Source organism: Cherax quadricarinatus, chromosome 30 (assembly GCF_038502225.1).
Source record: "Cherax quadricarinatus isolate ZL_2023a chromosome 30, ASM3850222v1, whole genome shotgun sequence".
Taxonomy (NCBI): domain Eukaryota; kingdom Metazoa; phylum Arthropoda; class Malacostraca; order Decapoda; family Parastacidae; genus Cherax; species Cherax quadricarinatus.
Window position 1 is genome coordinate 27,967,496 of NC_091321.1, and position 13,941 is coordinate 27,981,436.

The 13,941-nt window shown below is 39.4% G+C and overlaps 1 protein-coding gene across 2 annotated transcripts in view; it reads left to right on the forward strand.

The window, feature by feature from the left end:
* CCT2 (chaperonin containing TCP1 subunit 2) overlaps window positions 1–13,941 on the forward strand; it is a 65,821-nt gene that overhangs the window by 6,682 nt on the left and 45,198 nt on the right. For both annotated transcript variants that reach the window (XM_053782118.2, XM_053782117.2), the window contains exons 2-3: window positions 1,087–1,258; window positions 3,994–4,100. In XM_053782118.2, coding sequence (XP_053638093.2) covers window positions 1,087–1,258; window positions 3,994–4,100 — 279 coding nt within the window. The remainder of the gene's footprint in view (window positions 1–1,086; window positions 1,259–3,993; window positions 4,101–13,941) is intronic.

The following is a 13,941-nucleotide window of genomic DNA, read 5'->3' on the forward strand; positions in this document are numbered from 1 at the left end:
TGAATACAGGAGTAAGGTTATGAGGATAACAGAAGGTGATGAGATTGAATAAGATTGGAGGGAGAGAGTAAAGGTGGTATTCAGATAATATGGGTCTATGAAAGATGAGGTGAATCAGAGTGGTGAAGAATGTATGAGAGTATAGTTTTACCAACGCTCTTATATGGGTGGAGAAGGCTGGAGGCAGTGGAGATGTCATGTCTGAGGGCAAGGTGCGTAGTTTGGAAGTTAGGAGGAGGTGCGGGATTACCAAAACTGTTATCCAGAGGGCTGAGGAAGGGTTGTTGAGGTGGTTCGGACATGTAGAGAGAATGGAGCGAAACAGAATGACTTCAAGAGTGTATCAGTCTGTAGTGGAAGGAAGGCGGGGTAGGGGTCGGCCTAGGAAGGGTTGGAGGGAGGGGGTAAAGGAGGTTTTGTGTGCGAGGGGCTTGGACTTCCAGCAGGCATGCGTGAGCGTGTTTGATAGGAGTGAATGGAGACAAATGGTTTTTAATACTTGACGTGCTGTTGGAGTGTGAGCAAAGTAACATTTATGAAGGGATTCAGGGAAACCGGCAGGCCGGACTTGAGTCCTGGAGATGGGAAGTACAGTGCCTGCACTCTGAAGGAGGGGTGTTAATGTTGCAGTTTAAAAACTGTAGTGTAAAGCACCCTTCTGGCAAGACAGTGATGGAGTGAATGATGGTGAAAGTTTTTCTTTTTCGGGCCACCCTGCCTTGGTGGGAATCGGCCAGTGTGATAATAATAAAATAATAACAATATTACTAGGATGTCAATAATATTTTTTGTTTATTCGCATTTTGCAAGTTTTCAGGAGTCTTCTAGTCTACATAAAACTCCCATAATCAGTCTCCATTTTGTCTACATGGCTAAAGCATCTTAACTCCAGTTTCACTCTTTTAATTACTGTACACCTTTTCCACATATTCTCTATAATTATCATAACACTATGATCTCAGACAAGACATATTCAAAACATTTTAAAGCACGTATAACTTTATGTGGACCTAAAGAATTAAGTGTTGGTTTATATGACATCACATTAAAATCCAAAATGCGCTAAACCAATTATTATTCTTCCAGGCTTTATCACTTAATCCTGTGCAGATTATGCGAGCAGAGGCTGAGGAAGAGCGGTCAGAAACTGCTCGCCTCTCCTCGTTCATTGGTGCTATTGCTGTTGGGGATTTAGTTCGTTCAACTCTTGGACCCAGAGGAATGGACAAAATTCTTGTTGCAATGGGAAGAAACGAAGGTATGAAAATCATCATAGTACAGCCTCTCCTCACTTAACAACGGAGTTCCGTTCCTATGACCACGCCACTGAACGAATTCGTTACTAAGTGAGGAGCATATTATAATGGTAGTGGGTTTGTGTCAACCATCTTTGATATTGTTTTAATGTCACTTTTGCACCATTTTTAACATTTCTGGTATACTTTTAAATGTTTATGCAGTAGTGTACTTTTTTTTTTTTTCAACAAGTCGGCCATCTCCCACTGAGGCAGGGTGACCCAAAAAAAAAGAAAGAAAATCCCCATCATTCAACACTTTCACCTCACTCACACATAATCACTGTTTTTGCAGAGGCGCTCAGAATACAACAGTTTAGAAGCATATACGTATAAAGATACACGACATATCCTTCCAAACTACTGATATCCCAAACCCCTCCTTTAAAGTGCAGGCATTGTATTTCCCATTTCCAGGACTCAAGTCCAGCTATATAAAAATATATATTGTAATAAACAGAATAGAGGAAACTTAGCTCTAATATACATTATGTATTTAGGTATGCATACTGATCAGAGAGCCCGCCGTAAGTCCAAGTCATCAGTAAACGAGTACGTATGTCGCTAAGTGAGGAGAGGCTGTATTTTATGTGTACACTTGGGCACACGCACGTTCGTGGTGAATATTGTATTAATATTTAAAAGGAGTAAAAAGACCTTGAAATTCAAGCCATTCAGTCTTGCTAACAAACATGATAGACAAAAAATTGATACAAAACTACTGTAATGAATTGGATAATACTTTGTTAAAAATGGAAAAGCACGTCTCATTGACAATACCTTTTAAGGCAAATAAGATTGTGTGCATTACTGTATATACTCCTGGAGTTTACCTGGAGTTTAACTCGAGTGCATATAGTGTACATGTGTACCAATGACTTGGCTAGATAATATTTAGTCATATATTTAAGTCACCCTGCCTCAGTCGGAGATGGCTGACTTGTTAAAAAAAAGAAAAATTAAGTCTACTCTAGTTTTTTGAGGAAGAGTGAACAGAATTTGGAATGTACATATTGCCCTGAGCATTAATAATGTTTGAGTCAATGTATTGAGATGGGCGAGTCCTGTGGCATGTTCTGTGTAAAAAAAATTGATGAAGGGTATGTCCCAATCTGTTTTGTTTTTCTCTCCTAAGAGTTTAGCATAACACATGTATTTATAGTTTTTCTTCTTATTTTTAGTAAGTGTGTACAGGAGAAGGGTTACTAGCCCATTGCTCCCAGCATTTTAGTCGCCTCATACGATACGCATGGCTCACGGAGGAAAGATTCTTTTCCACTTCCCCATGGACAATAGAGAGGGAAAAAAACGAGAACAAGAGCTATTAAGAAAAAGAAAAACCCAAGATTTTTTTTTGTTTTTTTTCAACAAACCGGCCATATCCCACCAAGGCAGGGTGGTCCAAAAAGAAAAATGAAAGTTTCTCTTTTTAAATTTAGTAATTTATACAGGAGAAGGGGTTACTAGGCGCTTGCTCCCGGCATTTTAGTCGCCTCTTACAACACGCATGGTTTACGGAGGAAGAATTCTGTTCGACTTCCCCATGGAGAGAAGAGGAAATAAACAAGAACAGGAACTAGAAAGAAAATAGAAGAAAACACAGAGGGGTGTGTATATACATGCTTGTGCATGTATGTGTTGTGTGACCTAAGTGTAAGTAGAAGTAGCAAGATATACCTGTTATCCAGCATGTTTGTGAGACAGAAAAAAGACACCAGCAATCCTACCATCATGTAAAACAGTTAAAAGTTTCTGTTTCACAGTCATCTGGCAGGACGGTAGTACTTCCCTGGGTGGTTGCTGTCTACCAACCTAGTACCTACAAAGGAGGAGGGGTGTTAATGTTGCAGTTTTGCATCTTTAGCATAAAGCACACCTCTGGCAGACAGTGATAGAGTGAATGATGATAAAAGTTTTTCTTTTTCGTGCCACCCTGCCTTGGTGGGAATCGGCCAATGTGTTAATAAAAAATAATAAAAAAAAAATGTATGCATATTGTACAAGGAGAGTTAGGTGAAAATCAGCCTGTCATAGAGCTGGTATTGTGTTGGTCACTATTTTCCATGCATTTTAAAACCTCTGCTTCCAGATTTTGACATTGTTGTTAATCCATCCGCATTTTCTATATTCAGTGCTGTGAAGCTTCGGTCTTTCCTCCATGATTTATTTTTTGTCTCGTCCAGAAGCACTGGCACACAGTTTGCTCACTGGTTTAAACTTTTGCCATTAGAATAGCAAGAAAATTGCTGGCTTCTGTGAACACCACAAGTCTCTCTTGGTTGAGAACTAGCAGTGGCACATGTGGGTAGAATATTGCAGTCATAAGTCATCTGATTTACATTTGTCATTCATATTGGATGTTTCTTCTTGCCAATTAATAACAATAAAGTACGTATGCAGTAGACTCACTCATGATTAATATAATTATGGGATGAACAATCTCGCTACACTGATTAGGATGTAAAAACCTGCTTAATATTTCAGGGGTTACTAGAGCAGTTTCCAGAAAGGAACCAAAAAACAACACAAAAAAAAAGTAAATATAGTAATCTCTTATAAAGAGAAACCGGAGTCTTTCAACATACATTGGGAAATGTCATCCAGTTTTGTTAAAGCTGTGTACTGTATCATGTGGAAATCAAGTATTTATTTATTTGTAAATTATTATACAACATTCAATAATGAAATACTTCAACAGGTCAAATTGAGGTAACCAATGATGGTGCAACAATCCTGAGAAATATTGGTGTAGATAATCCTGCAGCCAAGATTCTTGTGGATATTAGCAAGACCCAGGATGATGAGGTAGGACCAGCATGAAAATGTCCATTACTTGTACATTATACTGTACTTACAGCTCCTAACTTAAAAAAAAAGTTGCTTTTTTAAAATCTCTATTAATCTTGGCACATTAACCCCTTGACTGTCGCAACCCCAAATCCTGAGGTGTCTCCAGGTGTAGCAAAATCCCTCCCCAAAAGTTTTTCTTATGAAATTAAATGAGAATCTTTTCCTGATTGTAATGACACAAAAAGAACAAAATTTGATGGAAAACTGACGGAATTACGCTCTTGCGAAGTTAGGGACCTCAGCAATATTTATGAATCAGCGATTTCCCCCACTTTGAGCCCTATTTTCGGGTAATTCCATTGTTCCAGTTGACCAAACTCATAGCTGTTTCTTTAGAACTCCATTTTTTCTATCAATTGAGTACAAGAAACTGCCCATTTACCGATTTCAACTACCTAATAACGTTGTCAGAAATTTGTAATTTGGCCAATTTCACGAAAATTAAAAAATATGACAATTTCATAATAGGGTCCAGAATGAACAATGCAGACATTCCTGGCTCTAAAATAACATTTTCTTTGTTCATCAGGCATGTCTCCAGGCCCCTCTGATATTACTCTTGCTTTCTATTTTGAATTTTTATTCAAACAAATAATAGAAGATTTTTCTGTTATGCAGACTACTGCAATATTGTAATAATTGCATAAATAATGTCAACCCATTCATGACTGCATATTAGAATGGCTACTTGGACATTTATTGGAAAACGATATCATTTGTTTACTTTTCAACATCGGCAAAATTCAAACATTTCCCCCACTTTGAGCTCCATTTCAAGGTTCTTTTCATAGTAAAACCAATCAAAATCACCTCTATTTCTATAATATGTTTTCCATTCTATCAAATGAGACCAAGAAAACGAGAATACAACCATAAAATACTGTACAAAAATAGACCACAAAGTCAGCATTTTAATTAGAAAAAAACGTTCGGAGTTTTTTTTCTCATGCACTGCGTGCTGCAGGATTTTTTTTATATGGTGCACACTGACCACAGAGATCCATTCTCTCACATGTGGGCCTACCAGCTTTCTCCTGCTTGATTTGAAGCCGCTAGAATTTATGAGTATATATACGTCAAAAACGGTGGCTCGTAAGACGTATATATACAACCAAAACAGTCAAAGGGTTAATTAAAGTTTACATTTTGACTGTACAGTAGGAGGCACAACAAGTTTACATTTTGACTATACAGTATGGGGCACAACTTGCAACTTTCTGACTTGCGATATTCTATGTATATGTTTGCATTTTGGAATCAATTACTTGTGCCAAGGTACAAGTGACACTTCCACCAGCAAGAGTTATGATGGTGGAGATGTGAATGATGTTTGGAGAATTTTACAATACAGTAGATCCCCCATGTCCACTGATTTGGTATCTGCAGTTTCAGTTATCCACAGTTTACTCTGGCCCAAAAATACCTCTTAATTTTGCATAATAATGGCCCCAAAGCACAAAAGTAGAAAAGCTGGCATTTCTTCAAAGCCTAAGAGAAGCTGTGAAGTACTTCCCATCAGTGAAAAAGTGATAATTCTCCACTTACTGTGCATAGGTTATCAATTAAACTTTGTAATAGGTATGTATAAGGCTACATATAAGCCCTATACATACTTATACACATCCATGGCAGGTCCTTGAAACGTATCCCCCCTTGGATACGGGGGCCCTACTGTATTGTGAAACTAACATTGTAGATCAAAAAACACACAAAACAGCATAAGCCTTTATTATACCGATGTTTTGCTTCAAGAAAGCTTTATTAAGTCATTACGGTATTTGATCATAATGAAGGAAAATGGGGCAAGAGATAATATAAAAGTTATAAGGGGATAAGCTTAGTGAGCATACGAGGTAAAGTTCATGGTAGAATTATTATTGAAAATGTTAGGAGTGTAAGGCAGAAAGTAGGTTTGCACAGGAGCAGAGAGGATTTAGGCAAGGTAGGGGTTGTGTAGATCTAGTGTAAACATTGAAGCATATAAATGAGCAGTACTTAGATAAGGGTAAAGCACTGTTTGTGCATTTATGGATTTAAAGAGGGCATATGATGGGGTGGAAAGGGAAGCCATGTGGCAGATGTTGCAAATGTATGGAAAAGGAGGTAAGTTACTAAAAGCAGTTAAGAGTTTCTTTATGCAGAGTAAGGTGGTCTATTTTCCAGTGAGAATGGGACTTACAGGGACATGTAATGCCCACATGGTTTAACATATTTATAGATGTGAAATAAATAAATGCTATGGTGCTGTGAAAAAGTGTGAAATTAAAAGATGTTGGATCTGATACAAATTGGGAGTTATCCCAGTTGCTGTTTGTTACTGACAGTTCTTTTAGGGGATTCTGTTGTGTTTAGGGCAATATGAAAGGCTGTTTAAGCCCTTCAAGCAACAAAGGAATAGGAAAACTTGTCCTGCTTTCCACAAATTCACTCAAAGGTTCAAACGGTAATAATATCACAGTTCTTTTTGATATTTATTAAATTGCCTTATAAACCACCAAAGGTTTTAATACCAATTCTTTAACAGGTAATACTATAAAATATAACTTTGCATAAAATATTTACACAGAGATATTAGTCTTTTTCTATGATACATCTCCCCGAACGTGAAGTCATAACACGTTTATAGCACATACATAGTCTTATACAATTCACAAATGTTCTCCTCCACAACACTTTATACACATCGATAGTCTCCACTCTCATTATATAAATAAGTAAGACACCTCCCTTAACCCTTTGAGGGTTTTGGTCGTACTAGTACGTCTTACGTGTAGGGGTTTTTGACGTACTAGTACGCATAAATTCTAGCGGCCTCAAATCTCGCAGGAAAAGGCTGATAAGCCTAGATGTGAGAGAATGGGTCTGTGTGGTGGGTGTGCGCAGTAGGAAAAAAATCTGGGACCCAGTGGTGCATTGTGGGAATGCCATCATAGTACACAATTTCCACCATGCCCTGCGGTAAGAAGTTCCTCACTCCTCGGCGAATTGGGACACTTTTGTTCCCCAGTGACAGTTCTAATACAGATGGAAGTGACAGTGAAGATGAGTTTCAAGGTTCTGGTGAGGTTTTGACCGAAACTAATGACCATAATATGAGTAATAGTGAGGAAAACCCAGACAACCCACAGCCTTCCACCTCTGGTGCTGGGCCGTCGTTCAGTTGTACCAGAATCAAAGAGGAAACTCCTATTTTCCAAAATCCCAGACTCAGATGTGAGCATTGGTGATGATAATGATAGTGATTATGAACTACAAGCTCTTCAAACTTGTTCCAAGAATGGAGGAGGAGGAGGAGGCAGAGGAGGAGGAGGCAGAGGAGGAGGAGGCAAGAGGAGGAGGAGGCAAGTGGAGGAGGAGGCAGAGGAGGAGGAGGAGGAGGAGGAAGAAGAAGAGGAGGAGGAGGAAGAAGAGGAGGAGGAGGAGGAAGAGGAGGAGGAGTAGGAAGAAGAAGAATACGTAATGATAACAATAATACATAATAATAATACATAATAATAATAATACATAATAATAATAATACATAATAATAATAATACATAATAATAATAATAGGTAATAATAATAATATGTAATAATAAATGTTCACCCATGACAGTAACAAGATAAGGGGAGATAACATCTGATAAGTGCTGACGTTTGATGAGGGTAAATGAGGGTAGAGCTGATGCCAAAAGATGAGATGAACATCGCCCTCCCTTTGTTTTTGCTGGTATACTAACATTTCTGTCTGTCTATTTGCCTGTCTGTCAAGCTCCCTGTCTATCCATCTAGCTCTCTGTCTCAGAGAGCCACAAGACTGCGTCATCACTTTTACTCACATCTTCAAGCAGAGTATAGCACTTTGTCTGGGTTTCTTGGGTTATCCTAGGTAATTTATACTATGTATACTTGTATTTATGTGTACCTGTGAGACAGAGATAGACAGACAGATAGAATGAGGGAGAAAGATAATTAGATAGAATGGAGGAGGGGAAGCAGCATCCGACCCCATTGTTTTGACAGGCCGGAGGGGGAAAGAGTAATTAGCCAATATGTCACTTTGACAGCTGCGGACTCCTTGTAATTTACACTATGGACGAGGAGGAGAAGGAGAAGGAGGAAGAAGAGGAGGAGGAGGAAGAGGAATAAGAGGAAGAGGAGGAGGAAGAGGAATAGTAGGAGGAAGATTAGGGGGAAGAGGAGGAAGAGGAAGAAGAGGAGGAGGAGGAAGAGTAGGAGGAAGAGGAAGAAGAGGAGGAGGAGGAAGAGGAGGAGGAAGAAGAGGAAGAAGAGGAGGAGGAGGAAGAGTAGGAGGAAGAGGAAGAAGAGGAGGAGGAGGAGGAGGAAGAGGAAGAAGAGGAGGAGGAGGAAGAGGAAGAGTAGGAGGAAGAGGAAGAGGAGGAAGAGGAAGAGTATGAGGAAGAGTAGGGGGAAGAGGAGGAAGAGGAAGAAGAGGAGGAGGAGGGTGGAACACTAGTACACTGGTACTGGTACACTAACATTTCTGTCTGTCTATTTGTCTGTCTGTCAAGCTCCCTGTCTATCTGTCTATCCATCTAGCTCTCTGTCTCAGAGAGCCACAAGACTGTGTCATCACTTTTACTCACATCTTCAAGCAGAGTATAGCACTTTGTCTGGATTTCGTGGGTTATCCTAGGTAATTTATACTATGTATACTTGTATTTATGTGTACCTGTGAGACAGAGATAGACAGACAGATAGAAAGAGAGAGACAGATTGAAAGAGATAGAATGAGGGAGAAAGATAAAACACCATTGTGTATGACACCATGTTTCAGAGTTCCACAAGCTGCAGAACTAATAGGAATATGTTCAGTGACTGTATATTGGTATATATATTATAGAACAATAATAATAAACAATGTTTTGTATTGTTTGTTTTTGTAAACAAGTTTTGTAAACAATATATTGATAATTATGTTTGTGTGCTTATTGTGTTGTATACAACGAGTGTATATATGTACATTGCACCTTACTTTGGTCTCATAGGCCACATAAGTTACGTGAAAAGATAAAATAGTGAAAAAAACAACAAACCTTCAAATACAAGTAAATCAAAGTTTACCAGGTGAGCGGCAGTCGCCGCTGTTGCCATACGCGGCTCATTTTCTGCAAACTTCATGCATCCATATCTCCGTAAGTATTGATGGTAAAATTTTTTTGTTTATCCTATAATGTTTAGAAAAAAAAAACTCTATTTTTTCATAAGAAAAAATAATTTTTTTTTTTTTTGAAATTTGGCCGACCCTGAGAACGAGTTTCGGAGAGGGCCTGTCGACCCTCAAAGGGTTAATACTCATACAGATAGTCTCCGCTAAATGAGTTCACTGATGCAACTGACTGCGTGAGGCAATTCCTTGAACTCTTCACACTAAAGTCACTTGAAAGTTTCTTGAAGATGTAGCGACCATCATAAGCGTTTAAATGCAGCCATTCGCATCACAACCGAGGAACTCTGGTAGTAGGCCGACCAGTGGTAGAAGATCGCGAAGAAACCTTAAGTGAGGCATACGGTTTATAACACCAAAACATCCTATCTATACACATAACTAAATAAATTAAGGCCAGATAATATTATAAAGTACTCTACCCTCATTTTAGCTACTAATGAGGCTAGAAATAATATAATATTAAGTGAAAAAGCCTGTTAAGCATACATAATACTCGATTGAGAAGGTCCACAAACGAGGGGCGTAACAATTTTGAAAACAAATTGCAAAGGTTAGTGGATGAATATGGGAGTGTATGTGAAAAAAGGAAATTAAAAGTGAATGTAGAAATGAGCAAGGTGATGAGGGTGAGGAAAAAGTCTAGGTAGTCTTATATTGCATATCAGAGTGGAGAGAGGGAACATAGAAGTGGATGTATTTCAATGTTTGGGAGTGAATGTATCAACAGATAAGTCTGTGAAAGATGTAGTGAAACCACAGAATGGATGAGGAGGGGGAGAAGGGGGGTGATGTGTTAAAGTATCTGTGGAAAGAAGTTACTCTGTGGAGAAAAAACAAAAGGGGGGGATGAACCCGGGTATAGAGGTACTAACACTTATATGAGTGCGAGACATGGGTTTTCAGTACTGTAGTGAAAAGGATGCTGAAGGCAACAGAGATATCATGTTTGAAAACATCATGTGGTGTGTATATTTCATTCAGATAAATCAGAGTGTAGAAATTAAAATGTGATGTGGGGAATAATTCAGAGGTCTGTGGGGTTGATGTTGAGGTAGTTTGGGCATGGAGAGGGAGAGAGTTTGAAAGGATGTGTAAATCTGGGGTGGAAAGTAGGAGGGGAATGTGTCATTCCAGGAGTGGTTTTAGGGAGGGGAGTATAAGAGACTTTGAGTAACAGGGGCTTGAGCATCCAGTAGGCTTATGTGAGCATCTTAGGAGTTCATGGAGGCAAGTGGTTTTTAATGGATATGCTGTTGGGGTGTGAGCAGAGTAATGTATTTGTGAAAGGATTCACAGATACTGGTTAGCTGGACTTCAGTCCTGGAGGTAGGAAGGAGTGAGGTTGTTGCAGATGAAGTGTAATCCAATTGTGATGTTGGTACAGTTGGTACACTTATGAAAAGACTAAGATCGAGTGAATGTTGGAGAATGAGGGTTTCCACTCTAGATCACTCTGCCTTGGAGGGAGATGGCCACTGACTTAAAAAAAAAAAAAAAAAAAAACTGGATGACAGGTAATAAACATGGAGAGTCCCTGGGTGTGCAGAACACCCTAAGCAAGTTTAAATGTATCCTAAGATTAGTACAACATAACAAACATATAAAACATTGCACCAACCTATATATAAGTACATTAACCCTGCCAGGGTCGGTCTCGCAATATTACTGCTTCGTAATATTACTGCTCCCGGTCCCGTAATACTACGCCAAAATTCTAGCGGCTTCCAATCTTGCGGGAGAAAGCCGGTAGGCCTACATATGAGAGACTGGGTTTGTGTGGTCAGTGTGTGCAGTATTAAAAGAATCCAGCAGCAAGCAGTGCATAAAGAGAAAAAATACTGTGACCTTGTTTTGGGTGTAAAACGGTGTATATTTGTACAGGTTTTATGGTAGCATTCTCGGTTTCTTGGTTGGTCTCATCTGATAGAATGGATGATCTGTTCCAGAAATAGAGATGATTTTGAATGGTTTACAGAGCAAAAGTAACTTGAAATTGAGCTCAAAGTAGCAGAAATGTTTGATTTTTAACAATGTTCAAAACATGTCATGCAACCAATACATGTCAACTGGCCAGTCTGATATGCACTCACAAATGCACTGACATTGTTTATACAATTATTACCATTATGCAGTAGTCTGAATAACAGTAAATCTTCTATTTGTTTTGTGAATAAAAATTCAAAATAAAAAGCAAGCATAATGTAAGAGAGGCCTGGAGACATGACTAATGAACAAAGAAAATGTTATTCTGGACCCTATTTTGAAATTGGCTTTTCTTGAATTTTGTGTGAAATTAGCCAAATTAGTAATTTCTGATCACTTTATTGGGTAGTTGAAATAGGTAAATGAGTGGTTTCCTCTACTCAATCGATAGAATAAAAAAAGTTCTAGCTAAACAGCTATGAGTTTGGTCAACTGGAACAATGGAATTGGCCCAAAATAGGGCTCAAAGTGGGTGAAATCTCTGATGCATAAATATTGCTGAGACCGCTAAATTCTTGAGACCGTAATTCCATAAGTTTTTCATCAAATTTCGTGTTTTGGTTTCATCACCTTTGGCAAAAGACTTATCATTTCATAATGATTTTTTTTATATATACAGTAGGGTCCCACTTTACGGCGTTTTGTTAATACAGCAATGTCAAATTATGACAAAAATTTGCTATATGGCAAGCGGTCTTTCAAATACGGTGCGTCCCACATGATTTGTTAACATTCTCTGTGACCCCATCTATTATGTCTGGAAACTCCAGAATTTCAAGTGTTTTATAGTTATTGCGTATTTTATATGTACATGTACTCTGATGTGTACCTGTACCTAAATATACATACACACTGTGCTGGTGTGCAGGTACACATTAAAATCGCTAAGTCTCTCTCTACTCATGACGCCAATAGTACGTAATAATCATCACTCTTGGGCACATTAAACATCTTATTTTACATTAATATAGGCATTTTCATTAATCCATCTATGATATTTTCCTCAAAATTATGTAAGAAACATGTTACATAGCATATAAACATGATACACTCATGGAATAAAAATTGACAAATACAGAGGTCCCTCGATAATCGTAATTTTCAAAAATCATAAAGTTATTTTCGTCAAAACATTGGCTCGCTAATCGTAGTTTGACTCGCGAATAGTCGTTCATCTGGGACGCGTACTCATGGCTCTGAGCTGTTCCCAGCCAGTGTGCCATTGTTTACCAGTGAGCGACAGTTCCCTCACTTGCTCATACGAAATATTTCATAATATTCCATTCATTTTAGTGCTTGCAACTACTAAATAAACCACCATGGCTCCAGAGAAAGCTCCTAGTGCCAAGCCTTTGGTAAAGAAGGTGAGAAATACAATTGAATTTAAGAAAAACATTATTCAACAATATGAAAGTGGCGTACATGGGGCTGAACTGGCCAGGATGTACAGTGGACCCCCGCATAACGATGGCATCACATAGCGATTATTTCGCATACCGCTTACTTTAATTGCAAAAATTTTGCCTCACATACCGCTTAAAAACCCGCTTACCGATTTTCCTCCGAGACGCGTCCAATGTGCGGCCTGAGCCACGCTCACATGTTCCGCCGGTGGCATTGTTTACCAGCCAGCCTCCGCGGTAACATCCAAGCATACAATCGGAATATTTCGTATTATTACAGTGTTTTCGGTGCTTTTTCTGGAAAATAAGTGACCATGGGCCCCAATAAGGGTGAGAATTACAATAGAGAAGAAGAAAAAGATCATTGATAAGTATCGCTACTATTGGTGGTACAGCTGCTGCTGCTGCTGCTGCTGCACTGTCAGCTGCTGCTGCTGCTGTAGCATCGTCTGCTGCTGCTGCTGCTGTAGCATCGTCTGCTGCTGCTGTAGCATTGTCTGCTGCTGCTGCTGCTGCTGTAGCATCGTCTGCTGCTGCTGCTGCTGTAGCATCGTCTGCTGCTGCTGTAGCATTGTCTGCTGCTGCTGCTGTAGCATCGTCTGCTGCTGCTGTAGCATTGTCTGCTGCTGCTGCTGCTGCTGTAGCATCGTCTGCTGCTGCTGTAGCATCGTCTGCTGCAGCTGTAGCATTGTCTGCTGCTGCTGCTGTAGCATCGTCTGCTGCTGCTGCTGCTGTAGCATCGTCTGCTGCTGCTGTAGCATTGTTGCTGCTGTACCACCGTCTGTTGCTGCTGTACCACCGTCAGCTGCTGCTGCTGCTGTAGCACCGTTGTTGGTGTGGCTTATTGAGAATACCAAGAAACAATTAACCCCAGAGGATTTGCCACCCAGGATAACCCAAAAAAGTCAGTGTCATTGAAGACTGTCTAACTTATTTCCATTGGGGTCCTTAATCTTGTCTCCCAGGATGCAACCCACACCAGTCGACTAACACCCAGGTGAACAGGGAAAAATGCCTGGAACTAGTGCTCATATTGGTGAATTTAAAGCCAGCAAAGGTTGGTTTGAGAGATTTAAGAATCGTAGTGGCATACACAGTGTGATAAGGCCTGTTCTGGAAGAAAATGCCAAACAGGACCTACAGTACTCAGGAGGAAAAGGCACTCCCAGGACACAGTGTCTCATCAGTCATTGCTGCATCTTCAATAAAGGTAAGTGTCATTTATTCTTCATTTAGTAGA